Source organism: Canis lupus, chromosome 11 (genome assembly GCF_048164855.1).
Source record: "Canis lupus baileyi chromosome 11, mCanLup2.hap1, whole genome shotgun sequence".
NCBI classification, from domain to species: domain Eukaryota; kingdom Metazoa; phylum Chordata; class Mammalia; order Carnivora; family Canidae; genus Canis; species Canis lupus.
The window spans coordinates 29,967,670-29,995,092 of record NC_132848.1 but is presented as its reverse complement, the minus strand read 5'-3'; the positions used below and the strand labels follow the sequence as shown (position 1 = coordinate 29,995,092).

Below are 27,423 nucleotides of genomic sequence, written 5' to 3'. Positions count from 1 at the left end.
GAAAGCAGTTTGCTCAGATCACACAGCCAGCGAGGAGAGAGGGAAGAGCGTCCTGCTAAAGGTGTGCCCGTCAGCACCTCCCAGCGGAGAAGAGGGGAAGGAAGGTAATGGGTCTCCGTTGAGCACCTGCGGGGTGCCAGGCACCACCCAGGCCCCTTTCCACCACGGGCTGTGCCTCAGGACCGGGCTGGACCTGCTCCGTCACTGGGCACCCCGGGCTGATGTGGAGTAGCCCCTCAGAGAGCCGGGAATCCGATTCTTCCAGAAGAGCCGCTCTGGGGGCTGCGGCACACAGTGGGACTAGGAGCACACCCGCTTCCGGAGGCCCCTGGAGCCCCCCTTCCACCCGCCAGGGGAGCTGGGCAAGCCAGCCCTTCTTTCCAGCCTCAGGGTTCCTCCGGTGCAAGTTCCTGAGGAGTAGGCGGTGGGCAGCTCCTGGGAGTGAGGGAGGCTTCTCTGGGGCCCTCTCCCTCCCCTCCCCTGCCGGGGGCCCTCTCAGAACCGACCCCATGCAGCCCTCCAGGCTTTATACCACACTGGCCTTGCCTCCAGCCTCTGCCTCCTCTGCTCATTTCCTTCTTCCCTGAGCTCCAGGCACACCCAGCCTCACCCATTCATTCATTCAATTCTAGAGGGGTGGGCTCAGGCCTCCGTGAGACAGTGAGGGGAATGGAGCAGTCCTAGGGAAGAGGGCCCAGGCGGAGAGCAGGGTGGCTGGAGGCAAGGGAGGCCGGGAGGCCTGACCACGGAAGGTCCTGTCTCAGTCTCGGTGGGTCCGGAGCCTCACAGGTGGGAGCAGAGGAGCTTCTCGACCTAATTTATGTTCTTCAAAGGCTCACCAGTCAGGCAGCGGTGACGGTGTTGGCTCTCCACAGGACCTTTGCACAGGCTGTGCCCCCCACCCTGGCCACTCTCCTCACGCACCCCACCCCACCCCTATGTGTGAGATGAAGTCCTCCTTCAGGCGGCCTCCTCCTGGAGTCTTCCCCATCCTAGATGAGCTAGGCCTCTCCTCTCGACTTCCTAGAGACCTCGGCCACACAGGTGTCCCCAGGCCTGGCACCAGCCTAGCACACAGCAGGTGTTTGCTGCATGTTTATCGAAGAGGAGGTGGATGGAGGGCGAGGGGCAGGGTGGCGGAGGAGGAAGACTGCACTCTGCAGGATGTCTGCTGGGGGCCGAGTGCTGGTACGGTCCCGGACACCAGGCTGGGGGCAGGTGTGGCCGGGGTCAGACACCGACCCCTGCCCGGGGGGCCTTCCCCGAGCGGAAGCGACTCGGGATCCCTGATCAGCCTCTCCTTCTGGGGATGGCAGCGCAGGAAGGGGAAGTGCCGCTCCACATCAGTGAGCCTGGGACGCAGGGGATGTTGGGTGGCGGAGCCGAGCGCGGCCCCACCTTGCCTGGCGTCGAGGTCCTGGAGCACGAGGGCCTCTAACCTCGGAGCTGGCACAGCGTTGTGTCTGCCTGGGGTCCTGCAGGGGCTGCCTGGACCGCCTCTCTGTGTCTGGGCCATCAGACCCCCACCTCCTCAAAACGAGGGCTGTGTCTCCACCCTCAGACTGTGGGGCTTCTGGAGACCTGTGACCGTGTCTCTGATGTCAGACAGGTGGTTTTCCAGGAGCTGGGGTCCAGGCTCCCCCATTCCTGAGAGCCAGGACAGGGCTGTGTCCTCCCTCCCGTCCCTCACAAGGCCTCAGACCAAAGCCGACCACAGTGTAGACTGGGGGCCTGAGCCACTGACACTAAGGTCTTTCCTTCAAATAGGCCAAGGTGAGCCAGAGTACCTTCCCAGTCCCTGTTAAAGGTGTCCTCTGGTTCTTCTGGGCCCCTGCCGTTTCCCGCTAGCCTCCAATCTCAGCTCCTCCGCTTACTGGCTGTGTGACCTCGAATATGTGACTTAGCCTCTCTGAGCCTCCGTCTCTCAGCTTCAACACCCGCCATGCAGAGTTGGGGAGACAAGAGGACTAGTTAAGCCCTACACCCACCCAGCAGCAGCTCCCAGGGACACGGAGACGCCACCCGCAGCATGAGCCTGCCCCGTCCTCCTGGGCAGCAGGGGCGGGAAGGCTAGCAGCCTGAGCAGGTGAGTTTCCACCCCAGCTCTGGCCCAGTCAAGCAGCGGGACTTCGAGAAACGCCCCTGCCAAGCCCCTCCTTCAGTAGAACGTGTCCACCTTCCTGTACGATGGCCAAACGGAGGAAACGCCTGCGAGCTTGTGGCCTCCAGCACCGCGATCCGTGGCTTCCACCTCGAACTCTCTGCTTTCTGACCTGTTCGCTGCTCTCCAGCCCCCCAGCCTCCCTTCTGCGCCAGGCCACTGTCAGCTCCTCTGTCCCCCCTGCTTCTGCCCTCATCCTGCCCCCTCAGTGGGGAGAGTGAGTCCTTTAAAAACCAAGTCAGGCCAGTGGCTTCCTCCTTGAGACCCTCCTAGGGCCACCTGCTGCTGCAGAATGAAATCCCCTATCCTCACCATGGCCTGAGAAGCCGGTGGAATCCGCCTCTGCCTGCTTCCTTTCTACTCGCCCCTTCTTCTCTTTCCACAGTCCCATGGTCTTGACTCTGAACCCCATGTGTGCCCCAAGCCCTTTGCACAGACTGTTCCCTCTCGAGCTCTTAATCCCTCAGCACGTTTAGCGCCAGCTGCTCTGAAGCCTTCCCATTTTCTGATGCTCCCTCCTCTGGCTTCTCTTTTTTATCTGTAATACAATTATTTTTTTTATTTGCTTCTATTTTTCTCAAAGTGCTGTTTGCAAGTAAATTTTATTTTATTTTTATATTTTTTAAATATTTTATTTATCTATTGATGAAAGACACAGAGAGAGAGGCAGAGACACAGGCAGAGGGAGAAGCAGGCTCCATGCAGGGAGCCTGATGTGGGACCCCGATCCCGGGACTCCAAGATCATGCCCTGGGCTGAAGGCAGGTGCTCAACAGCTGAGCCACCCAGGTGCCCCTGCAAGTAAATTTTAAAAACCAAAGTGATAAAAAAGACTTACAACAGCAGAAAATAGTGGTCCTCCCATGGTCCTGACCCACCCCTTCTCCCAGAGGCAATTCCACCTCTTAGCTCTTTTTCCTTGTGTTTGTCTCCATCTTGCTAAATATATGATTTGTTTTTCTATGTCTTGACCCCTCAATTTTATCCAGTATCTACTGACTTCCTATTACGATAGATGAGGATTGTAGGTTTCTTACACACGCTGGTCCCTTCTCTCCACCCTCTCCACGAAATGACATTCTCCATTAATGTATATTCAGTGTTTTCATTAGGAATGCACTGGAAATATTATTACCTGCCCAGCCTGGAGTTCATAATTGCTTCATTTTTTTCATTTGCTTAGTCTTTTTTTTTTTTAATATCTCAGTTTCCTAGGACTCAGTATTTGCATTTGCTCCTACTGCTTCATAAAACCTCACAGGGGAATTTCTAGGTCCTGAGCTCCATGAGGATTTCTGCTTGGAGGCATCTAAACTCCTCTCATCTGTCCTGGCTGTCCTCTATACCTGTGTGACGACTGCTGCCCTAGGAGTGTCTCTCTTCACCACTCTAGCAGTGATTTCCTTCAACTTTTTCCTGTTAGATCCCATTTCTTGAATCTTCCTCCTTAATGGTGTACTCCCTGATTTTGTTGTCACACATCCTCTGGTAATTCCCTGAGCAAGTGAGCATGTTTGAAAAGATTCATTCTCTTCACACATGTATTAATAGCTGGGCTGGGTATAGAATTCTAGGTTGAGAATTACTTTGACTCTGGTGGTGGAAGGCATTTGTTCATATGTCTAACTCCCAGGACTATCCTTTTTCTTTTCTTTTCTTTTCTTTTCTTTTCTTTTCTTTTCTTTTCTTTTCTTTTCTTTTCTTTCTTTTCTTTTCTTTTTTTTTACTTTTAATGTTTTAAAAATGTTTATTTAAAAATTTTAAGTTTTAAAATTTTTAAGTTTTAAAATTTTTATTTAAATTTTACTTAGTTAACATACAGTGCAATATTGGTTCCTGGAGTGGAATTCAGTGATTCATCACTTACGTGCAACACCCGGTGCTCATCACAAAAAGTGCCCTCCTTAATACCTTTCACCATCTATCCCATCCCCCACCCACCTTTCTTCATCAACCCTCAGTTTGTTCTCTGTTTTTAAGAGTCTCCTATGTTTTATTTTCCTCTCTCCCTTCCCTCCCACCCCTCCCCATATGTTCATCTGTTTTCTTTCTTAAATTCCACAAATGAGTGAGATCATATGGTATTTGTCTTTCTCTGACTTATTTCACTTAGCATAATACACTCTAGCTCCATCCACGTTGTTGCAAATGGTAAGATTTCATTCTTTTTGATGGCTGAATGATATTCATATATATATACCTATAGATAGATAGACATATATATATATACATTTATACCTATATATACATTAAACTTCTCAGATATATATCCACTTTATTCATATATATATATATATATATATATATATATATATATATATATATCTTCTTCTTTATCCATTCATCAGTCACTGGACATTTGGGCTCTCTCCACAGTCCATAGTTTGGCTTCCCAGTACTGTTCTTATTCTCAATCCATTATGTGTAAACTTAGGTCATTTTCCCTTTATTCTGGAAGATTCTAGGATCTTTGCTTGGGTTGTGCACCCCTCCCCCATGCCCCACATACCTGGCTCCAACACCAAGTTTTTGGGGGTACCTAGTGAACCGTTTCCATCTGAAGATTTGTGCTCTTCAGTTATGGACAAGATCTTTCTTTCTTTTTAAAAAGATTTTATTTATTTATTCATTTTAGAGAGTGAGAGAGAAGAGAAACGGAGGGAGAGAGACAAGCAGACTCCAAGTTGGGTGCAGAGCCCAATGTGGAGCTCAATCCCATGAGCCTGAGACCATGACCCAAGCCAAAATCAAGAGTCAGATGCTTAACCTATTGAGTCACCCAGGGACCCCAGGACAAGATTTTTCTATTGTTTTCTTTTGGAACTCCTATTATTTGACTATCGGCCTCTTGGCTTAACCCTATAATTTTCTTGTTGTTTACTTTGGCCATCTTATTCTCCCTTCTAGGAGTTGTTTTTGTTGTTGATGCTCACTCTGTTTTATCTTCCAAATCTTCTATTTAATTTTTTTTTCTAATTTCTGAGAGCCTTCTCTGTTTTCTGATTATTCCCTTGTAAATGGTATTCTCTATTTATTTGTGGGTATAATATGTTTCCTTATCTCTCCAAGTATAGCAGTGATGGTTTCTTTCGAGTTTTCTTCTGCTCTCTGCCTTGTCTCTATTTCTTACTAGTTCCTTTTTCTCTGTTTTTTTTTTCTTAATTGGGTCTCTTTCATATCAGAGCTTTCCTCAATTGTCAGTTCATCTTTTGTTATCTATTCATTTTTCAGAATGAAGCATTAAAACTCAGATTGGCAGCTCTGTGTAGAAAGGCAGAGCTTGTAAGATAGTGAACATCTCTGGAGAGACAGCTGGATCTTTTGTCAGGGATAACTAGATGTTACCCAATGTCAGCATCTGTAAGACTTTTCTCTGAGGTGGTCAGAACCTGTCCACAGATTCTGGGATAAATGTATGCCTGTGTGTTAGCATTCCTGAACTCAGCCAGGGAAAAGGACTAGGGACACCCTGCTCAGTGTTCAGACTCTCACTGACTCCCCCTTCATCTGTCAGTTATTGCTGTGTAACAAACGACCACACATCTCTGTGCTGCACAACAATAAGCCTTTATTATAATTCACACCTTCAGGTCAGCTGGAATGGGCTGGACTAAGCTAGGCAGATATGCTTTGAGGTGCAGGTCAGCTGGACACCTCTGCCCTTACGTTCTTGAATCCAGTGGGCTTACCAGGGCATGTTCTTTCATCAGCACAAGAAAGCATGCCGAAGGGTGCAAGTGCATCAAGTCTTACCTTATGATGCATATACTAACATCTCACTGGCAAAAAGCAAGTCCCAAGGCCAAAGCTAGCATCAGTGGAATGGGGAATGTGTTCCTCCCCTGGAGGTGGGTGAGGAAGGAGTAATAATCTGCCAAACATAACCCAACCTACTACACCCCAAATAATCAGTCTGGGACCTCGCCTCCATCTGCCCTGTAGCTGGTGTCCTTGGATCCAGAAATCTCTGGTTGGATTTTCCTGCCCAGGGTAGGGAGGGATGGTTGCCTGGGTGCATAGTACAGGGGGAAGGACCTGGGGATCTAATTGCTCCTAAAACAAACTTCCAAATAACTTGCTGGCGTTCAACCTCCTGCCTTGCCATCTGTGGTGTCTGGACCCCCTACTTCAGAGCCTCCCAGGGTTCTGCAAGGTCAGTTGGTTTGGATCTCTTCCATCTCCAACCCCCCCACCCAGCCCACCCCACCACAGAACAGCAGGCACTTAGGTTTCCCTGGGCTCTGTTAAATCATTTACCATCCCTCCATCTGCTCTCTGTACTTGTGTGCTGTGGTTTGGGGTCACAGGTGTCTCCTGGTTTCTTTGAAGATGAGAGTTTGTGTTTCTGTTTCGTGTTCTCCTTATTGTCGTGGCTGCTTTTCAGTAAGGGGGGGCAGGCGGCAGAAACATCTCAACCTTCGCATCTTGAGACCAGAATCTCTTTCTTGCTCTATTGCATACGCTTCCGTGGTATGTGGATCAACCACATGGCAGGTGTTGATTTACTCATCTGTCTGTCTCATTAGCCTCTGAGTCCCTGGGGAGCAGAGGGCTGGGTCTCACTGTCTCTACACCTCCAGCTCCCACACACTTTGGCATGGAGCCTGGGTTAGTACATAGGAACTAAACTGAACTGAACTTTAAGTTACATGGATGACTGCTCATCATTTCACCTACCTGAGGGCCTTCAGAAGTCTTCTAGAACCATCCTAGATCTCTGTCTCCCTCCTCAGAGCCTACCCTGCCTTGCCTCTTACATCCCATGAGACCTGGATGGGGTCATATGTCCCCAGAGGTGACTATTTCTCTGGTGGTGGGGCAATTAAGTGGGCAGGGAGGAGAGGGAAATGATCAAAGGAAGAGATAACAGAGACCTCAGCCCCAGAAAAGCCACTGTTTCAGTACATCATGGTATTATTTCTCATGATTTTATGAGGCGGCTGAGCTCAGTTGGATGCTCTTCTGCTGCACAATAACTTTGCCTGGGGCCACAGTCATCCGGAGACTTGATTGGGCTGGCACATTCAAGATAGTTGACATACATGACAAGTGCCTTGGCAAGGATGGCTGGAAGGCTGGGCTCAGCTGGGTCACTGGGAGGGCTGGGTTTCTCTCTCCATGAAAGTCTATTCTTCCATCTGCTTGTTCACTTACATGAACAACACTTATCCAGCATCTACGAGGTGCCAGATACACGCTAGGGTCATGGGGAGCCATCCAAGCAGAGGCGCTGTTTCTCAGGGTTTGCTGCTGACTCAGTTGTCTCTGCCCTGGACTGTGAGCTCCTATGGGCAGGCCCACACTTGACTCACCCTCAAACCCTGTGTTTGGTACATGGTCCCAAAAACTATTTACTAAGTGATGAGATGATTGAATGAATCCATGGTCATACAAGCATTTTCTAAGGCAATAGGTGTACATCGTGGCATCTGAGTGGCACAGTTGTTTGTAAACAAGGAGGAGCCCCCAGGCTGCCTGAGCGGGGCCAGAGTCTAGGTAGAGACAGTGGATGCAAGGAGGCCACTGAGATGGTCACAGCTATTGTCTAGGGAAGAGATGCAAGGCCTGGAGCAGGGAGTGGCAGTGGGGCTAGATAAAGAGATGGGTTTAGCGTACAAAGAGAGGCCAGATTTTCCAGATTTGGTGACGAGTAGATGCTGGGGGAGGGAATGGGAGGAACCAAGGGGATCCCCGCACCCCAGGCCTCTGCTTTGGAGTAATGAACAAGGAGCAGCCAGGCTCTGAGACTGAAAGCCCCAAATGAAGTAGCTCATCTGGCAGGTGCTTTCCTTGCCTGCCAGGCAATGGTATCACTGCAAGGCGCCCAGTCTGATGCCCGGAAGCCTAGCCCAGGCCTGGCACAACTAGGTGGGTGTTCAGGGGTGGTTACTATCAGAGTGAGCATCACCGTGTTGTCAGCTTCTGCCTGCAACCAACAGTTCTTCCTGTTTCAAAACCAGCTCCTCACCTACTCCCCTCAAGTTTCTCTTTCCTATCTAAAGGGCCTCTGGTCCTCGGCCACTTCACAAAACAGAAATGAGTGACTCACCCCATGTCCAGTGACTGCTGGACACAATGATACAGTGGAAAGAGCACAGAGCTAAGAGACCAAAGACCTCAGATACCAATGCTGTCAGCTAATGATAACAGAGGCCTGACCAACAGTAGCACAACCAGTGGTTTCATTTAGCTTTTGTTCCCATAATGAGGCAGCCACTGGCATTGGCTCAGCTGCCAACCAAAGTCGTGGAGGATCCAGGCTCTTTTGATCTTTCTGCTCCTCCATTCTTAGCATGTTAGCTTGCATCTTCATGCTTGTGGTTTCAAGTGTGTAAGATGGCTGCTGCGGCTCCAGACATCCCCTCAGTATTCATCAGGGAAGAGGATGGAGCAAAGGGCAGTGTCCTTTTTTTTTGTGGAAGAAAACAAACACTGTCACAGACACCACCTCTCCAGCTGACTTACACTTGTCTTTTTGGCCAGTGACTGTGCACCCTTGGGACGCCAGCTGTAAAAGGGCTCCGCCCGAAACTAGGTATCCGTTAGCAAGAAGAATGGGAGTAATGGGAGGAGATGGGAAAGGGGAGTGTCTGCCTGTGAGTTGAGCTCTAGCTCCCAGTCCCAGGTTCTCCTGTGCCTCTGTTTCCTTCTCTGCAAAACTGAGCTGCTAGCATCAACATTGGAAAGACTGATTAAATGAGATAATATGTGTTAGATGAGAACACAGTGGTGAGAGAATTTATTTACCCACGTTATTATTGGCATAAGTCAAGGACTGTGCCCACTGGGGTGGGCTCAGGGGAAGAGACACATGGCAGAGGCACCCCCTGCCACGCCCACCCTCAGCATGCCAGGAAGTTGGAAGAACAGAGGAAATCATTCCAGGAAAGAGGACCAGACCAGGGTGTGGAAGGACCAGGATGATAGAGGTGTCAAGGTGGCTTTGAGGATATGAGAGTTCCCTCTGAGGGTGGAGGTGTGTGCAGGGGACAGAAGGAGGTGCAGTGTGACCAAGACTAGGGGCCACCAGAAGGGGTCCCAGGTTTACCTGGAGGCCCTAGGAGAGCTGGGAGCAAAAGAGGCTCTCCTGAGACTCTGGCCAACTGGAGGGGGCGCCCCGGGGCTGCTAAACGGCGGTGTGGGGGTCAGTGTTGGCTTTTCACGGGGTGTTTGGTTTCCAAGGAGAAGTAACCTTAAAAACATAAAGGCCTTCTCTGAGCTGAAACTGAGAAGCACCACGGGGTTTCCCCCCCTGGCCCCTCAAACCCTGCCCCTTTCTTTTTTTTATTTTTTTATTTTTATTTATTTATGATAGTCACACACACACACACAGAGAGAGAGAGAGAGAGAGAGAGAGAGAGAGAGAGAGAGAGGCAGAGACATAGGCAGAGGGAGAAGCAGGCTCCATGCACCGGGAGCCTGACGTGGGATTTGATCCCGGGTCTCCAAGATCGCGCCCTGGGCCAAAGGCAGGTGCTAAACCACTGAGCCACCCAGGGATCCCTGTCCCTTTCAAGAGGGTGGGGATCCCAGGAGGCCAGTGAGCTGGAGGGCCCAGCCCCCAAACTTCAGGACTTGGGGGTGGGGGCAGCTCAGGGGCAGCAGAAGACAGAAACCCAAAGCATCTCTGTCCTGGGAATCGGGGGACTTCTGTGCTGTCAGGGGGCGGCCAGGAGGCTTAGATCTCTCTCTTTACTCCCTCCCGGTAGCCCCTCTGGAGGGTCAGCCCACGAGGGCAGGAACTCATGCGCCACGCTGCACCCCCCACCTGGAACACAGTGAGAAGGTGCTCAGTAAGTGTGCATTGAATGTGGATGACGCTGGAGCGGAAAGACAGACATCGGGAAAGTAGCAAAGCACCACCCCCACCCCCACCCCCGTGGCACCCACTCCACACCAGGCCCTGCTGGACACGGCAGCCCCACCTTCCCTCTTAAAGAAGTTCGCCTTCGCTCAGGGCCTGCCCCGAACACTGCTACCTGACACACTGTTGGGACACTTGTCGTGACCTCCAATGGTAGGGGTTGGGGACTTCTGGCTGCCCGACACCCACAGCCCCAGATTCTAGCCAGGTCTTACTCTGCATTTGTTGAGAACCAACCCCTGTGTCCAAGGACGCCAGGTTTTTAAGGGATTGCCTCCACTCCTGGCTCTAGCACGGGGACAAATATGATTGGTTGAAGTGGGGTCTGGGATCCAGGCTGGTCCAATCAGAGTAAACCTTGATTAGAACTTCGCCTGGGGCAGAAGTTCTTTTTTGTTTGTTTTTTGTTTTTTTATTTTTTTTTTTGCTAGTCTTGAACCTGGAAGGATGCTCTGCGAGTCACCTGCCTGAGAATGAACCAGACAGCAGGAGGCAGAGCAAAGAGGTGCAGGACAGCAAGCCCTGATGATCTGATTTGAGTCCCCCTGATGTTTCCAAATTTGGATTGATAGATTTATTTCCTGCTTAAGCAGCTTGAATTAGGAATGGCAAAAGTTCTGACTGGCAGAGTCTGAAAGTATCCAGACTTCTACAGGCAAATGTAGCTCAGGATCCTGTGAGTGGCGTACAAAGATCTGAGACATGGCAGGAGCCAGCTGGACCCGGGTTTTTGACTGGCTGTTGCAGGAACCCACCAACATTCAGAAAATTTTATTTGTTTTATGTTGTCCCAAAAACAAGAACTAAGGCCGCAGGTGCAAACTTCTGAGACACTCATTTTAGCTCAGTAGAAGGAGAACTTGCAGACAAGCAAGACCATCAATACGGGAGTAGCCTGCCTCAGGAGGGACCCACCCCTAAAGGTACGCAAGTGGTGGCTGGCACCATCCGGCCCGAGATTTCCAGAGGGGACTCAGGCATCGGGCGGGCCTGGGGTAAATGGACAGATGCTTCCACATGTGGCACGTAATGCAAGGGTGGCTCCCCTCTGACCCCTGGGAAGGCAGGAGCAGGAAGGGATTGGGTGCAGAGCCTGCAAATTCACAGCCTTCCAGCCCCAGGGGGCCTCCAGCCCAGAGAAGATGATCAACCAAGCTCTGCAGCCATCTGCTAAGAAACACCACGGGGAGGGGACAGCAGGGCCAGCCAGGGTGCCACTGGGCTTTGGGTGAGGGCCCCGGAGGTCAGAACCATCTGGCTGGGAGAGCTGGGTGGAACCTGGAAGGAAGACATGCGGGGCAGGGTGAGAACCTGGGGACAAGCAGATCGCCTGCTCCCGACTCAAGGCTCGCTGCCACCTCCCAACTTTTTTTCGGGGCTGGAGCTCCCACCAGCCCACCCTGCTTGCCCACCACACAGCACCCTCTCCATCCTTCTTGTCCCCCCACCAGGTAGCCTCCACCCCATGCTGGTCCCTCCTCCACCCCAGGGGCTCTCAGCTCAGTCTGCCCTGCCTCCACCCTTCTCTGTGGGTGTTGAGTCTCCCTGACTCCACTGGGCTCTGCTTCCATCCCTTGTCCTCCATGGCCTCCTGCAGGGTCAGCAGGGTGGAAGCCTGGTGACACTCCTGACATGGCTCTGGCACTTTCTGATACCATACCCTGCACCTTCCTTCTTGGAAACAAGAAGGCTCCCCTGAGTTGGATTGGCTCAGGCAAATAGGGAAACTGAGGCCACTTTGATCCCCCCCCCTTCTGTCTTGGGCTAAATGCTATTATTCCCAGAGATACAGGAGGCCACTGGGCAGCGGCTGGACACCACCCCCCCCACCCCCGGTCGAGCCTACTGTGTGCGGGTGGGGGGCGGTGGGGAAGCGGTGAAGGGGCGCTCTTACCCCTACAGGATGCTGCAGGGACGCTTCTGTGGCCGCGTGGGCTGGGGGCACAGGACCGCCCGGATCGCCTCATCAAAGACGGTTTTCAGGCCTCGCTGGGTGAGGGCCGAGCACTCCAGGTATTTTACAGAGTCTAGGGTGGGGCGGCAAGAGGGCAGAGGCCAAGGTCAGGGGATGGGCAGAAACCTCTCCCGAGCACCCCCTGTGCCAGGCTGTGGGGTAGGGTGACCACCACTCTCTGCCTCCACCGCCTCATGCCCGGAAGAGGGAGCCTGATCCCCAAAGGAGAGGCTGAGCCCCCCAAGGCAGGTCCGACCTCTCTTAAATGCGGAAGCCCTTACTTTCTGGAAGGCAGGCAGGAATGTGGAGGCATTCCTGGCGGAGACAGGGGCTCGAGCAACATGACAGTGACTGAATCTTTCCATGCCTCAGTTTCTTCTAGAAAACAGCCACACACTTGCCTCCATGCTTCCCCCAGGAGGCCCTCATGGCCCAGGCACCAAGACCTTCCAAATGTCACCTGACCATTCCTTAGCGTCACCTCATTTTACAGACGAGGACACTGAGGCTCATAGGCGGGGACTCATCTGTCCAGAGTCACGTGCTGGAAGTTTCTCCTCCACCTCGGGGTGGCTGGGGGCTGCCAGGGAGGGGAACAGGAGGAGAGAGCTTTCCCTCCCCCCTGAAGGGACCAGACTTCTTCCACCTGACGGCTCCAAGCAGGAGCCTGAGGAGCAGACAGCCAGAAAGGCAGGCTGAGTTCCCGCTCCCAGGGCCAGTGTTCCATGACCTTCCGGAAGGAGCCTGTGTGAGTTCCCATGACCACTACACCACAGTTTCCGTGAAGTAAGGAACCACAACACCCCTTCTTTGAAGGGGGCTGGGGGCTGAATTCAGGAACAAGAGGAAAGAGAAGGGCAGGAAGGGGAACTCTGCCCTCACCCTGGAGTCCGCTCCTGTGGGGGAAGGAAGTGGACCGGCGCTGATGGGCACCTGCTCTCTGCCCAGCACCGAGCTGGGTGCTTCCAAAACCCTTGTGAAGAAATACTGTGATTTCCCACTTACAGATGAGGAAACAGGCTAAGGGGGGAGAAGCATGGGGCCCAGAGACACACAGCTGGGGAGAGGGGAGCCAGGACCTCCAGATGGAGGAAGCCCACAGATGACCTGGGGTTGGAAAGAGAGAAAGAAAAGATGGGGCGGGGACAAGGAGACAGGTTCACAGAGCACGTCCCTGGCACACTTGGGAGCATACTCCCACTGGGGAGCGTGGGTAGTGGTCCCAAGGGCCTGGCTGGTGGGGACAGAGTGCCCTTGGTTCTGTCCGGGAGCCTCATCACCTTATAACCTCTTACGCCAAGAATCGTGTCACCAGGCATTTGGCCACTGTCTCCCTGCAAGGGACCATAGCCAGTGTCCACTTCTTCCACACTGGCCAACTGTCACCTCCCTGCACCCTGCCACCCTCTTGCTCTTTTTGGCCTGGTGGCCTCCAGAGCAAGGGTCCTGAGCAGGGGTGGAGGTGAGTGTGGGGGGCTGCTGGGCTCCCTTCAGCGCTGCCTCTGTCCACCCTAGGAGCCTGGCCAGCCAGCCCCCTCTTTGTGTCTCACTCTCCCATCTGTCTAGGACATGGGGACCTGGGACAGCTTGTCAAGCTGAGCCAGGTGGGGCAGAGGAGCAGCAGAGGGCCAGGGGGTGGGCAGGCGGCAGCAGGTGCCCCAATGACCATGACTAATGGAGTCAGGCAGCCCGGCTTTGAATCTGGGCTCTGCCCCAGCCTGGTTGGGTGGCCTTGAACCAATGACTTTTCCTGGAGCTTCACTTTCCAGTTCTGTAAAGTGGGGGCACTGAGACCCTCCCTCGTAGCTGCTGTGAGAACAAAGTGGGCCCGGCACCCCAGAAGTGCTCAGTCTCATCAGCCTGCTGTGATTATCAGCTGGGGCCTCGACTGGCCCCACAACTCACCACCACAGGCTCAGGGCAGAGGCAGCTGTGGGTCCCCCGGGACTTCCCCCCTGTGGCTGAGGCTGGTCCTCGTCAAGTTCACAGTCACTGCCCCTGCCCCACCCCCACTCGGGATCAGTTCCAGGAGAGATTGGCTAGAGATCAAGGCAGGACCCTGAGCCCCCTCCTTACGGAGGAGAAAGGACCTCTGAGGATCTCGCAGGCCAGCTTGTACAGATGGATAAACTGAGGCACAGAGAAGGGGAGCCACGTTCCCAAGGCCACACACATGGTCAAGGCTGGAGCCAGGACCAGCATCCAGGCTTCTAGCCCCTCTCCTTGTCCTGAAGCAGGTGCTTTAGAAGGGGACGTGTCCAAGGCTGGCTAGAGAGTCAGCGGGGGGCAGAAGGAGTTGGGGCCGGTCAGAGAACAAGAGAAAGCAAGGGTACAAGCCCCACATCTGTGAGGAAAGCCAGCAGGCCGAGGAGCCAAAGAGCCCAAGATGGGGCTGGGGACTCAAGGCTTAAGAAGCAGCCCCAGGCCCCCTGAGGAAGATGGCCATGTCGCTGGACGAGTCACAGGAAGGAGGAGGTGGCAGCTGCGGTTTCTCTTCCTGTAGAGATGTGAGTCCCCAGAGCCCTCCCAGTTCCGGCGGAAGGAAGAGTGGTGAGGCCAAGGCAGGGCTGGGGCGGGGAGGCCCTACCTACTGGGGTTCCAAGTAGGCCCTACCTCCTGGACCTGCGGGAACCCATGCCGAGGCAGAGTGTCCGGGCAGCTGGATCACGGCTCACGGCGGCCCCACCTAGCTAGGGATGCCAGGCTCGTGGACAAGTGTCCCATCCCCCGGCTGCAGGCCGGTCAGGGCTTGACCCGGGACAGCAGGCCCAGGCACCAGGGGAGAGGCCAGACCCATCAGTGATACGGGCAGCCCTGAGCCCCCGGGAGGAGGGCCTCTGAGCCAGCAATCTGCTGTCTTGCATTCAAATCCCAGATCTGACACCTTCTGGCTGTGTGACCTTGAGAAGTCACTTCACTTCTCTGGCCCAGTGATTGGGATGCAAAGAGCACTTGGGGTGAGGAGGGAGGCCAGGGAAAGAGAGGCGAGAAATCACCCTTCAAACTAAGGCAGAGGCACCTCCTCCAGGAAGCCTTCCTGGACAACGCAAGCTTGACCTGGCAGCTGGTCTTCAGAGCAACCACAGCGCACCTCACTCTATCCCTGCTCCATCAGCTCCAGCGCACTTGTTTCAGTGTCTGCGTACGGGGCGCGTGTGCTGCTGCTGACCTGCCCTGAGTGCGGCCTGCAGGTGCCGAGCTGGGAGCTCCCTGGGTGTGAATTCATTTGATGCCCCCCAACTGCTGGGAATGATTACTATGCCATGTTTCGCTCATGAGGAAACACAGGCACAGAGACTCAGCCAGGGTCACACAGCCTGGCCCGGGCCCAAGTCGGGCCCCTCTGGCAGCCAGCTCCCCAATCTGAGCCCGAGCCCCGTACCGATCTCCTTGGCCAGGGCCAGGCCCTGCGGGTAAGTAATGGGCGCCAGCTTCTTCTCCTTCAGCCTCTCGATGGTGTCCTTGTCGTCCCGCAGATCCAGCTTGGTGCCCACCAGGATGATGGGCGTGCTGGGGCAGTGGTGTCGCACCTCAGGGAACCACTGGGCAGGGGGGCAGGACCGAGAAGTTGTGGGGGACAGCCCAAGGGCGCATAGGCATGAGCAGGTGGGGGCGCCAAGCATGGAAGAGAAGAGGGGGCACAAGGGGGTGAAGAGAGGCAGCAGCAAGATTTCATGAGAGGAGAAAGGCAGGCAGAGGTTGGGAGGTTGGGCGGGGAGGAGAGGGGCAAGGTTATAGAGGGCGGGGTAAAGCTGACTACCCCAGGCCCCTCAGAGCCCCCTCTGAGTCTCCCCCCGAGTCCCCCCCCTCCCGCCCCAGCCCTGGTGGGCAGGCACTGGGGATGTTCTCTGCGGCCCCTGCCCCTGCCCTGAAGTCACGGGGCCCTCCCCTGCTCAGGGTCACCTGCCCGCCCCCCCAGGCCCCACCCTGTCCTGCTCACCTTGGCTCTGACGTTCTCATAGGAGGCAGGGCTGACAAGGGAGAAGCAGATGAGGAAGACGTCCTGGGGACAGAGCAGGCAACAGTCACCCACGAGGGGAGGCCTGGTGGCCTCCCACCCGGGCCCTTCCCACCCCGAAGGGCCTGTCCCTCGAGGCTAATCCTCACATGACACTGCAGCAGGTGCCGCTCCCACCCCGATCTACAGATGGGGAAGGTGAGGTCAGGGGCGAGCCACCAGAGCCCCTACTCCTCCCCGGGCACCAGCCCTTTCCTGGCCAGCCTAGAGGGAGGGCCAAGGATGCCCACACCCAGCAGCCACCTCCAGGCGGGCCCCCACCTCTCCTCCAGGGACTCAGAATCCTGGGGTCCCCATGGGAGCCTCATCCAGGGTCTGTCTGCCCCCCAACCACTGGGAGCCAGGGGGTGCCAGAGCCCATGGGGTAGAGGGGCTGAGGAGATGGGCAGAGAGAGAACTGGGGGACCGAAGGAGGGCGGGGACCCCCAGCCCCCAGGCCCGGATGTGGCCCCTTCGGCAGCAGGGCGAGCCCGGCCCGGGAGGAGGCCAGGGCAGCGCACCGTCTGCGGGTAGGAGAGTGGCCGGAGGCGGTCGTAGTCCTCCTGTCCTGCCGTGTCCCACAGTCCCAAGTTCACCGGCTTGCTGTCAACCATCACGTTGGCCGAGTAGTTGTCGAACCTGTGGGGAGCAGGTGAGCGGAAGAGTCAGCCTCCCCTGGGCCCTCCCATCCAGCCTCCCTCGTGGGGTGCGGAGGCTGCAACCCCAGGGGGGTTAAGGGACGGCCACAGCGGCAGAGTCCCAGAGCTCCGTGCCCTCGGCTTTTCATTCCTTTTCTTTTTTCTCACTGCTGATTCATGACATTAATAAGTTTTAAATGCAGGTGAGCATCACGAGGAAAGCGTCGTCTCCCATCACCCTTCGGCCCTTGCCTATCCTGACAACAGGTGATTTTTGGAGGCTGCACACTGTTGGCTCCATCAGTATCAACTTTTCCCACATCCTATGCTGGACTGAGGCCTCCCCCAGCTGAACTCCGTCTCAGCTGGGGTGCCCCCCCCGCCCCGCTGCCCCGAACAAACCCTGAGAGGAGGAGGTGGTGCAGAGGAGCCTCCGGAGGAGATGGGCTAGGGACTGGGAAGGGCCAGTGGCGCTGCAGGGCGCGCGGTGGGACCTGAGGCTTCCTATCCAGCATCTCTATTTTGTGTTGGCAGAAGGATGTCCCCAGACACTAAGTCCCTGGTCCTCCAGGCCACTCTGGAGTGCACACCGAGAGCCATCCTCACAGACAGTTTCAAGAATTGCCACCCCCACACACAGATAAGACGCATGCTGTGTCCGGCATCAACAGCTAAAATCTCCCGCCAGCCCCAGAGGGGCCCCCGGGGCAACCAAACAAGCTTCCAGATTTTTTTTTAATTCACTGCAACAATTTGGGTTTCTCACTACACATAACCCCTAGAGGAAGGTGCGGGTTTCTCAGCCTGTGGAAAAGAAGACTGGGATCAGAGAGGTGTAGTGACCTGCCCAAGGCCACACAGCCAGCGACTGGCCAAACTAAGTGAGAAACCAGTTGTGTGTGATTCCAGGGCTCACACCAGCACTCGCGGCCCTGTGTCCAGCTGTGCTCACCCACTGCCCGGGAGGGCTAAGGGCCATCACTTTGTCTCTCCTCACTGAGGCCACCCACGCTGGCCCTGCTCTCTGTCCCCTGCCCTGGCCCACTGAGACCTCAGGTTCCTCCTCCTTCTCCTCCCCTCATACACCAGCCAAGCAAGGCCTCCACTGCCCACCTCTCTGTCCTTGCTCCTCCCCAGAAAGCCCTTCCCCACCTCTCTTTGTCCAAATACTCCTGCTGACCTGCCATGGGGTCCTGCCCACTCTCCAGGCTTTCCACTCCTGCCTGTGCCTCGTTCTAGAATACCCTTCCACCCCCTTTCACCCTGTCTCCTCTTCATGCTTCAAAGTCCTGCCCAGGCAGTTCCTCCTCTGTGGGGAAGCCTTCAGGCCACCCCCTTCCCTGTCCCCCACCTGGAAACAGCTTCTTGTTCCCTCCCTTAGGCAACTGCTTTGTCTTGACCTTAAACACTGCAGTTAATGTGTCTCTGTCTTGCCAAGGGCCGTGGGCTCGAGTGGGCAGGGCCCAGGCCGGGTTCATCTGCAATCTCAGGCTTCGCACCCATGAATGCGGGTGGATTGGAACTAAAGCAAACTGAACTGAAGCCCTTGGAATGCCACCTCCTCCAGGAAGCCCTCACAGAATGCTGCTCACTGACAGGTTGAAGAAGTCCTAATGCTTCAGAGTAACTCCAAAGACACCTGTTCTGAGAAACTCACACACACACACAAACACACAAAAGTGAGCAGTCTGAGATTTTGAACACTCCATGGATGAGTATGCACACCATGAAGTATATACCATGCGTACTCATCCATGGAGTGTTCCGGTCACCTCTCCATTCCTCAGATGGCCTCGCTCCCTACTGCCTGGAAGCTCCTACAAACACTCCTCCTCTGACTTTCCACTCTTCTTCCTCCCTCCCTCCTCGTCCCCAGTGCCCGGCTGACTCTTCCTCACCCACCTCTAGCCCTATCTCAAGGTCACCTCCTTCAGGGAGGCTTCCCTGCTCCCCCAGTTAGTCCAGGCCCCAACCCAGCAATCTTTACCCAAACAGCGGGGGAGCCTGCCTTGCTTGCTCTTCCCTGCATCCTGAGGCCAGTAAAGCACGTGTCACGTAGTAGGTGCCCCGTGTACCAACTCTGGATGCCACCCATACAGCCATGGGATTTCAGGAATAAGGCGCTGTCCCGGGAGACACCACAGGGCATGATGGGGAAAGAAGCACCTAGGGTTGTCCTTGGCCTCAGTCAGAAACATTCCTTTGGATCACACTTAGGGTGTGGGGACACTCTCCTCTCTAGTGTCCAGCCTGAAATTCTGGGGCCAAAGAGCCTCCCAAGATTCCCTGAGCCAAAGGCATGGTCCTCTCAGAGCCATCCCCAGGGTCTCAGGGGCCATGGTGATGGGGCCTTTAGAGCTGGGTCCTGGGACCTTATAGCAGCACCAAGCACCGAATAGGGGGCCTGGCAGAAGGCTAGGGACTTTTATATGTTAGATCTTGAAGTCCCATGTAACCCAAGAAAAGGACCTCAAGTTACTCCCATTGGACAGATGGAGAAACTGAGGCCTCAAGATGTCAAGTGACCTTTCCATATCATAAGTGAAGGAGCCAGGACTGAGCCTTGCTCCTTCTGTGACACCTCTTGTAAGCAAGTGGACAAATGACCTGGGGGCGTGGCTGTGATTTCTACAGGGACAGTTACCCAGAGCTAGGAGGGCACAAGGCTCCTTATGAGCCTCGTCCTGGCTGTGTGACCCTGAGTGAGTAACCTAGCTTCTCTGAGCCTCACGCTCTTCAATGTGCAAAAAAGTCCTCTCTCGTGTGGCCCTTAGGAAGATCCGAAGAGAAAGGACTTTCAAGCCACCCGGAGGGGAGATGCTGAGGAGCTGAGTGATCTCATTTTCCACGTCCTCACACATACCCACTGGTCCCTCCCCAGAGGTCCAGCCTCCAGAGCCAGAGAGATTCCGCAGGCAGCCAGCGGGGACCCGCGCCTCCCGGGGGTCTCCTTTCCTGAGACTCACAGGCGGCCAGCACCAGAGGAACCTCACACCAGCCTGGCCAGTCCTCACCCCTTTTTCCAGATGAGGAAACGGGCCCACAGACAGGAAGGCATTTGCCCAAGATCTCATAGTCAGTTGGTGGCAGAGCAAGGACTAAGTGCTGTTCCCCAATTCAGAAAATCCCACATGGTAAACACGGGGGCTGTTTCATGGCTGGAAGGTGGGTGGTTTGAGCCTGGGCATGGGGCTTCCCAGATGGCTCATGTTTGCTGAGCACCCGCGGGTGTCAATGACTTCTCCAGGCCCTTCCTACTTAGACCACCTAAGTGGGCCCAGTTAACAGATGCCACCATTGTCCCCATTTTATACTTGAGGGTGTAGACTCAGAAAGCAGGAGTGACCTGTCCGAGGTCACACAGATGGAGTGTTTTCACCCAGAGTGTCCATAGCCTCTTTCTGCATCCCCAGGGCTCCAGGCCCAGCCCTGACCCTGGCATGGAGAGGAGGAGGGGATTGGGGGCAGGAGGAAGGGGGCTCTGCACCCAGCATCACCTGACCCCCACCCAAGCCCACACTCAGAGAGGAAGGTGGTGTATTCAGGAACCCAGAGACCTTGGAGTATGCATGGCTGGTGACGTGGGGACCGGGGGGACTGACCCGTTCAGGAGGGGTGTTGGAACTCTGGTCCTGGTCCTCAGGGCAACGGGGCCCTGCTGAGAGGCTTCACCAGGCAGGGGGTGACGTGATCATATTTGCCTTTAGAAAAGGCTCCTTGGGCAGCCCGGGTGGCCCAGCGGTTTAGCGCCGCCTTCAGCCCAAGGTGTGATCCTGGAGACCAGGGATCCAGTCCCACGTCAAGCTCCCTACATGGAGCCTGCTTCTCTCTCTGCCTGTGTCTCTGCCTCTTTCTCTCTCTCTCTCTGTGTGTCTGTCATGAATAAATAAATAAAATCTTAAAAAAAAAAAAAGGCTCCTCTTGGCCACTGGATGGAGAAGTCTGGGAGAAGGGTCAGAGGGGCAGTGGGGGGCCAGTGCGGAGGGTCTTACCAAGCTGGTAGCGAGAGGGGAGGGTGGCAGGGGGGAGTCCCAGGCAGACCACGAGGGGACGGAAGAAGGTGCATGAGTGAGGGAGGCTGGAGGCAGCGGGGCCCAGTGAGTGAATCACACCCCTGGTGGTAGGCGTAGGGGTGAGGGGCAGTGAGAGCCCAGCAGGGCCGCTGGTGTCTCCGTGTTCATGGATTACCAGGCTCCACTTGCCAGGAGGTGAAATGAAGGCGAACACCAAGTACTGGCCAATCCGACCTAAACTAACCGCGAACATTCCCTACCACCCCTGAGCTACCCACTGGTGGTTGAGTTCTGGCACCTTCTCAGAGCCGGCCAGCACATCCAGTCACTGCAGAGCACCAGTGATGTGCTCACTCTGCCCTAGAAGGTGGTGTGATGGCAGTGAACTGGGCAGACCAGGGCCCTGTCCTCCCAGAGCTTCCCTGCCAGCAGGGGAAGTCAGATTAGGAAGAGGGCCTGAACAACATGGAGCGGTGGGATGGGGGGGCCTGGGTGCCAGGAGGGACGGTGGGTCAGGGTGCTGACCCCCGAGCAGGGAGCTGAGTGATGGGAAGGAGGAGGACAGAGGCATGGGGGGTGGGGACAGGTGTGTCTGGGATCCGCAAGGAAGCCCAGGAGTCTGGAGAGGGTGGGTAAGGGGGGGTATGGCCAGAGGTGAGGCTTGGAGCAGGTGCCATTCAGGGCTTCACATGCCAGGAGAAGAGATGGTCCCAAGAGTGAAGGGGACCCTTGGGGGGTTTTTAGGCCTAGGTATGGCTGCATCTAATTTTCATTTTTGAAAATTCATCTGGGCTTCCTTTTGAGAATGTACAGGGGAGAGGTAGAAGGGGAGAGCCCCTAGATCACAGGGTCTTCCTGCCATGTGTTGGTATCCCTGACACCCAGCACAAGACCATCCACAGGGCGGGCTTTAGTCCCCCCATCTGAGGAAACGGGGTATGACCCTGAGCTATTAACCCCCACCCTGGCCATGAGCTGAGCTCAGCTCACCTGCTTATCTGATCGTGTGCAGCAGCACATGCCTCCAGGTCCCAGGAAACCCGCCCACCCCCAGCAAACCCTCCCAGCCCCAAGCCGCAGCAGGTACCCCCACCTTTATCTCTGTGCTAAAGATCCCCTGTTTTCCCCAATTCCGCTCTCCCCAGTGACCCCCAACTTCCAACATCAAGGGCTCAGCATGATTTATCTCCCCCTGACAATGGGAGTACAGGCATTGTAGCAGGAGCCCCTCGGAGGGCTTGTCCAGAGCTGAGCAACTCTGTCCTAGATGACAAAGGAGGGTGACATGCACAACTGGACCATCCTTTGTAGGCTCTGATGCCAAATGAAAAATGCAAAACCTCCTGTTCAAAGGTTAAGAATTTCAAGATTGTCCTACTATCTGCCCAACTCCCCAGAATCCTGGGAACATAGACCTTGCCTGCTTCATTCTGTCTGTCCTGCAAGGGCGTCCGGTGTCCCGAGTTGTTCTCCAAGTCGCTGAGAACAACTGGCCCTAGCTAGTCCCACCATCTTGCACCAGAGAACACGCCTTTCTTCTCCCTGGCCACGGGAGGCACCCTGGCAGTGAGCCTGGGGTTGCCCAGTCCAGCCCTGGCCTTATAAAAGGGAAACTGAGGCTCAGAGAGGGGAAGTGATTGGTCTAAGGCTCTTCAGCACATGGGCCCCCAGCCCAGCTGGGACAGGCAGGGGCAGGGGTACAGTCATGCCACTGGTGACAATGAGCTTCTGCAGGAACCGCCTTACCTCCCACCTCGAGCCAGCCCTCCCTCAGCATTAGAAGGTGCCTGATAAACGTTTGATGACTGATGGCAAAGGTGCAAATAGGGCAAGTGCAGAGAGGGACAAGCACTGGCACCAGGCGTTTGGGGACTCAGGAGCCAAGCTAGGGCTAAAACCAGTGCTGCAGGCTCCCTGCCCTGGTTTCTTTGCTGGGTCCTGGCTACCTCCTTCCTCCGGCCCGGGTCGAGGTGCTGGCCAGTGTCCTGGGCGACAGGCCCCTTAGTTGCTCTGAGCCTCACCCTCGTGGGTGACCTGGGTAGAACACCCGCTTCTCCTGAGGATCAAATGAGGGTACACATGGGTGACATTTTGTGTGGGGGCCAGCACACAGTAGGTGCTCAGTAGATGGAGGGCAGCTCTGATGGATCCTCCTAGGGGGCCTCTCCATGAAGTTCAATTCAGGTCAACTCAAAACGCGTCCATCGTGTATAAGACAATGTGTAGATCGTAGTGTGCATAAGATCATGGGGGCACCCGAGAACTGGGTGAGGCTCCCTGCCCTGCAGAGACTCAGAGTCACGGGGAAGATCAGATATAGTCACTCCAGGGGGTGAGAGGTCCTTGGGGCTGGATGAGAATGGCTCCCGGAGGAGGAGCTGGCCTGGACGTCTTAGACACGTAGGAAGGAAAGGCTCTCTGGGCAGAGGGAACAGCCTGAGCAAAGGCCCTGAAGAGGAAATGCCCGGGGAGTGCTTGGTGGGGACCAGCAGACAGAACATGAAGCAGTGACAGGGCTGTGACATAGGAAGGCGAGGTCGGGAGAAGCCCACACGGAGCCTTGAGTGCGGTGCTGGGGTGGGGAAGTTGTCCAGTGAGTGCTGGGGCCTCCGAGGGCTGGTGCTTCCCCACTTACCCTTCCCCCACCCAGGCTGCCACCCACAAACTCCTAACACGGCAATGACACCCGCCTCCACACCCGACAGGAGGGCAGGGCTTCCCTGGGCCCTCTCCACCGACAGCCCCTGTCCTGCTGTCTGTCCCCTAGTGTCAAGGCCCTGACAGCCGCCTCCTCACCCCCCCCCCCACTGCCCAACCCCAGTCCGGTGTCCCACTCTGGCCCAGGCCCATCAAGGCGCCACTCGCCTCCTGCCTCACCCCACCACGTCCAGTCTCTCCCTACCCGGGGGCCGGGGGCCTCAGCACTGGTCCTCACTGGCCGTCGCAAAGTTGCAACACTGGTCATTAGGATCACCAGGCAGCCCCGCCAGGCAGAGAGACCCCCAGGTGCCCACCCTGGGCCCCAGCACACAGGACGTGCCTGGGAAGGAGGCGGGCTTGGCGATGATGTGTCTCCCATCCTCCCAGCCCCCCGCGCATCCGCAGGACTCACACGGTGGGGATGTACTCTCCTGGGAAAGCGTTGGTGGTGTAGCTGATGAGAAGGCAGGTCTTGCCCACGGCTCTGGAAGACAGGAAGTTCCAGAGGACAGCGGTCATGGCCCTGCCCCTGACACTGGGAGCTTTCTGGGTGCCCGCCCCGTCCCCGAGCCCAGCCCTCAGGGAAGACCCAGGCCCACCTCCCCAGGCCTCAGTGTCCCCACCTGCGGATGCCAACCTCAATGGTCCCGAACCCAAGTCCTGAGAGTCATCGGGGGTGTTTGTTAAAGGGCAGGCTCCAGGGTCCTACCTCAGAGATTCTGATCATGGGGGGTGGGGTCGAACTGGGAATCTGTATTTTTATTTTTTTAATTTTTATTTATTTATGTATTTATTTTTTTAAAGATTTTATTTATTTATTCATGAGAGAGAGAGAGAGAGAGAGAGAGAGAGAGAGAGAGAGAGAGAGGGAGGCAGAGACACAGGCAGAGGGAGAAGCAGGCTCCATGCAGGGAGGCTGACGTGGGACTTGATCCCAGGACTCCAGGATCATGCCCTGGACTGAAGGTGGCGCTAAACCGCCAAGCCACGGGGCTGCCAGAATCTGTATTTTTAACCAGCTTTCCCAGGTGACCCGGATGTGGGGCACAGGGTTAAGGGGCCGGGGGCTGCCTAGGCCTCTGTCCCCATCTGGTGGTGCTGAGCCCCCTCGCCGCCTCAGCCAGAACCCCCGGTGTGATCGGTGCTCCCCGTCCTGGACTCCTCGGGTCTCGGGGTGGGATGTAGCTGGGCGTCACCCTCCACCGGGAGCCCCATGGGGAATCCCCAGGCCCCTGGCTCCCAGCCCTGCCCCTGCCAGCCGCCCCTACCAGTTCATCTCGGCCATACATCTCACTCTGGGTGTCTTGGTCTTTTATTTTTTGTGTCATTTGTATAACTAAACGCCCATGATAGTAGCTTCAGACTGGAAAAGCAAAATAAAATAATGCGAGTGTGCAGCCCCCCCCCCCCAAAAAAAAGAAGGGGCCAGGGGGCGGGGAGATACCCAGGAGACCACTGAACGGAAGGGGACAAGCCACAGTGCCTGACCAGGGCTCTGCGATCACGCGCCTGGGCTCCAGAGCTCCAGACACCAGCTCCACCACCTTCCGGCCTCGGGCAAGGCACTCAGCCTCCAGAAGCCTCAGTTTCTCCATCTAGAAAATGGGGAGAAGATGAGCTACTTCTCCTAGGAGCGCGCTGAGTGGTAGATTAGATGAAGCCCATAGAGGGATCCCTAGGTGGCGCAGCGGTTTGGCGCCTGCCTTCGGCCTAGGGCGCGATCCTGGAGACCCGGGATCGAATCCCACGTCGGGCTCCCGGTGCATGGAGCCTGCTTCTCCCTCTGCCTGTGTCTCTGCCTCTCTCTCTCTCTCTGTGACTATCATAAAAAAATAAAAAAAAATAAAAAAAAAAAAAAGCCCATAGAAGAAGCCAGCCCACGTCTGGCACAGTGTAGCAGCCAGTCTACATGAGGGCAAATTACTTGACCTCCCTCCTCTTCCCGTCCCACCTCACCCGACACCCGAGAGAGCAGCAGTTAAGAGCACTGAGTTTTGAAGTCAGAGGGACCTGGCCTCAAATCCCACGAGGACTTGGGCAAATTACTTGACTTCTCTGAGCCTCAGTTTTCCCACCTGTAAAATGGGCCTAGTGTTAGGTTGGTGGGAAGATCAAATGGGAGGGGTTCCAGGGGGTCCAGCTCCTGGCCCGTAGTCAGTGCCAGCGATGGCCGTGGCGCGCTGCCTTCCCTGGGCCTGCGGGGCCGCTGGGCTGGGAGGGGACCTGGGCTGTGCAGTGGGAAGTCCAGCAGCCAGAGGGGCAGCCCTGTCCCCTCCAGCTCCACTCTGGTGTTGCCACGTCCTATGCTGAAGAGGCTGGCCACCTTCTCCCCACCGCTGCCCTCCCCAGAGCTTGCCACCAAGGTGACTCTGAATGACTGAATGCTGGCTTCTGCCCTCCCCTCCTCAGATCAGATACAAAGAGGAAGTGAGCGGGGCTGGGCCGGGGGCAGATAAGGCCAAGCCGGTGCCTCAGAATCAGCAGAGGGCTGCCTGGTAATGCACCCGCTCCCATGAGACTGATCAGAGCCCAAGTCAGGCCGACAGGTCAGGGCCACGGGGCCCCGGGCCCGGGAAGATCTGGGTCTCTTCAGGCCTCAGGCTGCCCCTCTGCAGAATGGGAGAGTTGCAAGGGAGGCCCGCCCAGCTAGAAATGCTGGGGGGTTTGCTGGGTTGGACTCACGGAAAACCCCAGGTGGCTGGACCCAGAGACATTGTCGCTGGCCAGCACCAAGATGGGCAGCTTAGACCAGTCGTTACACAGAGACCCGCGGGGACCTGACAACCTGAGGCCACTGAGACCTGACAGCTGAGGGCCCTCCCCTGCCCCCCCACCCCCCCGCAGCCCAGCCTGGCCCTCACTGACCCTCCCAATCACCCTCCTGTCCCTCCTTGCTGCACCTTCCTTTCGTGTCCCCCTCCCCCTTCTGCTCCTCGCCCACAAACCCCGCACATCCTCCCCAACCAGGCAGGCTGAGGCGGAGGGGACAGCACCGGAGGGGGGAGGGGGGTTAATACTTCTTGAGCACTCTCTGCACAGGACAGCCACTCAAAATATGTCAGGTGACCCTCACATCAATCCCGGGGGCGTGGTCTCTTCCCAGATGGCAGAGCTGAGGTTCAGAGAGGCTCTGTGGCTTGCCCAAGGACACACAGCCATGCAAGCCAGCCACTGGAGCCCAGGCCAGCCTGATGAAAAAGGCCACCCCCCACCTGCATCCACAGAGTTGAAGATGGTTCCCGTAAGAGACCTGCTCCAGCTCTCAGGGTGCAAGTGAAGGGCCCCAGGCACCTCCACCCTCAGTCTTGTGCCCTCCACCCACCTCCACCCACCTCCACCCAGGCAGCTTCCGGAGTGAAGTGGGCAAAGAGGATGAAGCTGTCCTCTCCCTACCTCGGGGGCTCTCCCTGGGCCCCAGGACAAGAAGGGAGCAGTGGTTTCTCCCAGCTGCCCCCCAGAGACTCCAGGGCAGGCGGGCCTCAGGGGTAGCCCAGGAGAGAGCTTCTGCCAGGTGAGGAGGTGCAGCCAGGTACCTACCCATCTCCCACCACCACACACTTGATGGCCTGCATCTCGCTCCGGGCCTGGGAGGTAGCGCCGGTGACAGCTCAGGGCACAGAGCGTTTCCGCGGGCTCCAGGGGTTTGGAGAGCCTGGCAAGGCGCCCCGCCAGAGGAGCAGCAGCAGCAGGACAGGAGGCAGGAGGAAGCGGAAGGGGAACTTACCCAAGCTGCTGCCCCAACAGCCGTTTGCAGAAGGCGGAGCATGCGGTCTGGTAGGACTCGGGGCCCCTCAGGTGCTGGGCTGGGACGCCAGCAGGGGACCTGGGGACCCTCTGTGCTGGGGCCTCCCCGCTTGCCCTTGGGGTAGGGCCACAGTTGTTCTCCAAAGACTTAAGCTTCCAGAAATTCAGTTCATCTTAATTCTAAGTGTCAAGCATTTAATGAGTGCCTGCTGTATGCCAGCCATAGTGTCAGATGCTGGCGAGTCCAGGGTGCAAAAGGTACAGCCGATCCCTGGGGAAGATGCCACCTGACACATGTGTCCATAAGACAAGGCAGGAAGTGATGGGGTCAGGGTGGGGGATCTCTGGGGAG

At 56.1% G+C, this 27,423-nt stretch overlaps 1 protein-coding gene across 2 annotated transcripts; it reads right to left on the bottom strand.

Annotated features, from left to right (window-relative positions):
• Positions 1-10,781: 10,781 nt before the first annotated feature.
• RAC2 (Rac family small GTPase 2) lies at positions 10,782-27,043 on the bottom strand. 2 transcript variants are annotated; one of them, XM_072844076.1, is made up of 7 exons: positions 26,865-27,043; positions 23,740-23,811; positions 16,498-16,615; positions 15,920-15,982; positions 15,362-15,521; positions 11,920-12,052; positions 10,782-11,303 (listed from the first exon to the last, which is right to left on the bottom strand). In XM_072844076.1, exons 1-6 carry the CDS (start codon positions 26,897-26,899, stop codon positions 11,922-11,924), a joined length of 579 nt encoding a protein of 192 aa, XP_072700177.1. In that variant the 5' UTR covers positions 26,900-27,043; the 3' UTR covers positions 10,782-11,303; positions 11,920-11,921. The 2 variants fall into 2 exon arrangements, with proteins under 2 accessions (XP_072700177.1, XP_072700179.1); XM_072844078.1 differs by lacking the exon at positions 10,782-11,303 and having other exon boundaries at positions 11,992-12,052; positions 15,355-15,521.
• Positions 27,044-27,423: the final 380 nt, after the last annotated feature.

Bases quoted from the DNA above. Each gene is read 5' to 3' on its own strand.
- RAC2 (XM_072844076.1), bottom strand. From the start codon at position 26,899: ATGCAGGCCATCAAGTGTGTGGTGGTGGGAGATGG. The intron at 23,812-26,864 runs GTAGGTACCTGG...CCTGTCTTCCAG, and splicing joins TGTGTGGTGGTGGGAGATGG to AGCCGTGGGCAAGACCTGCC. The intron at 15,522-15,919 runs GTGAGCAGGACA...CCCCCTGCCCAG, and splicing joins ATGAGAACGTCAGAGCCAAG to TGGTTCCCTGAGGTGCGACA.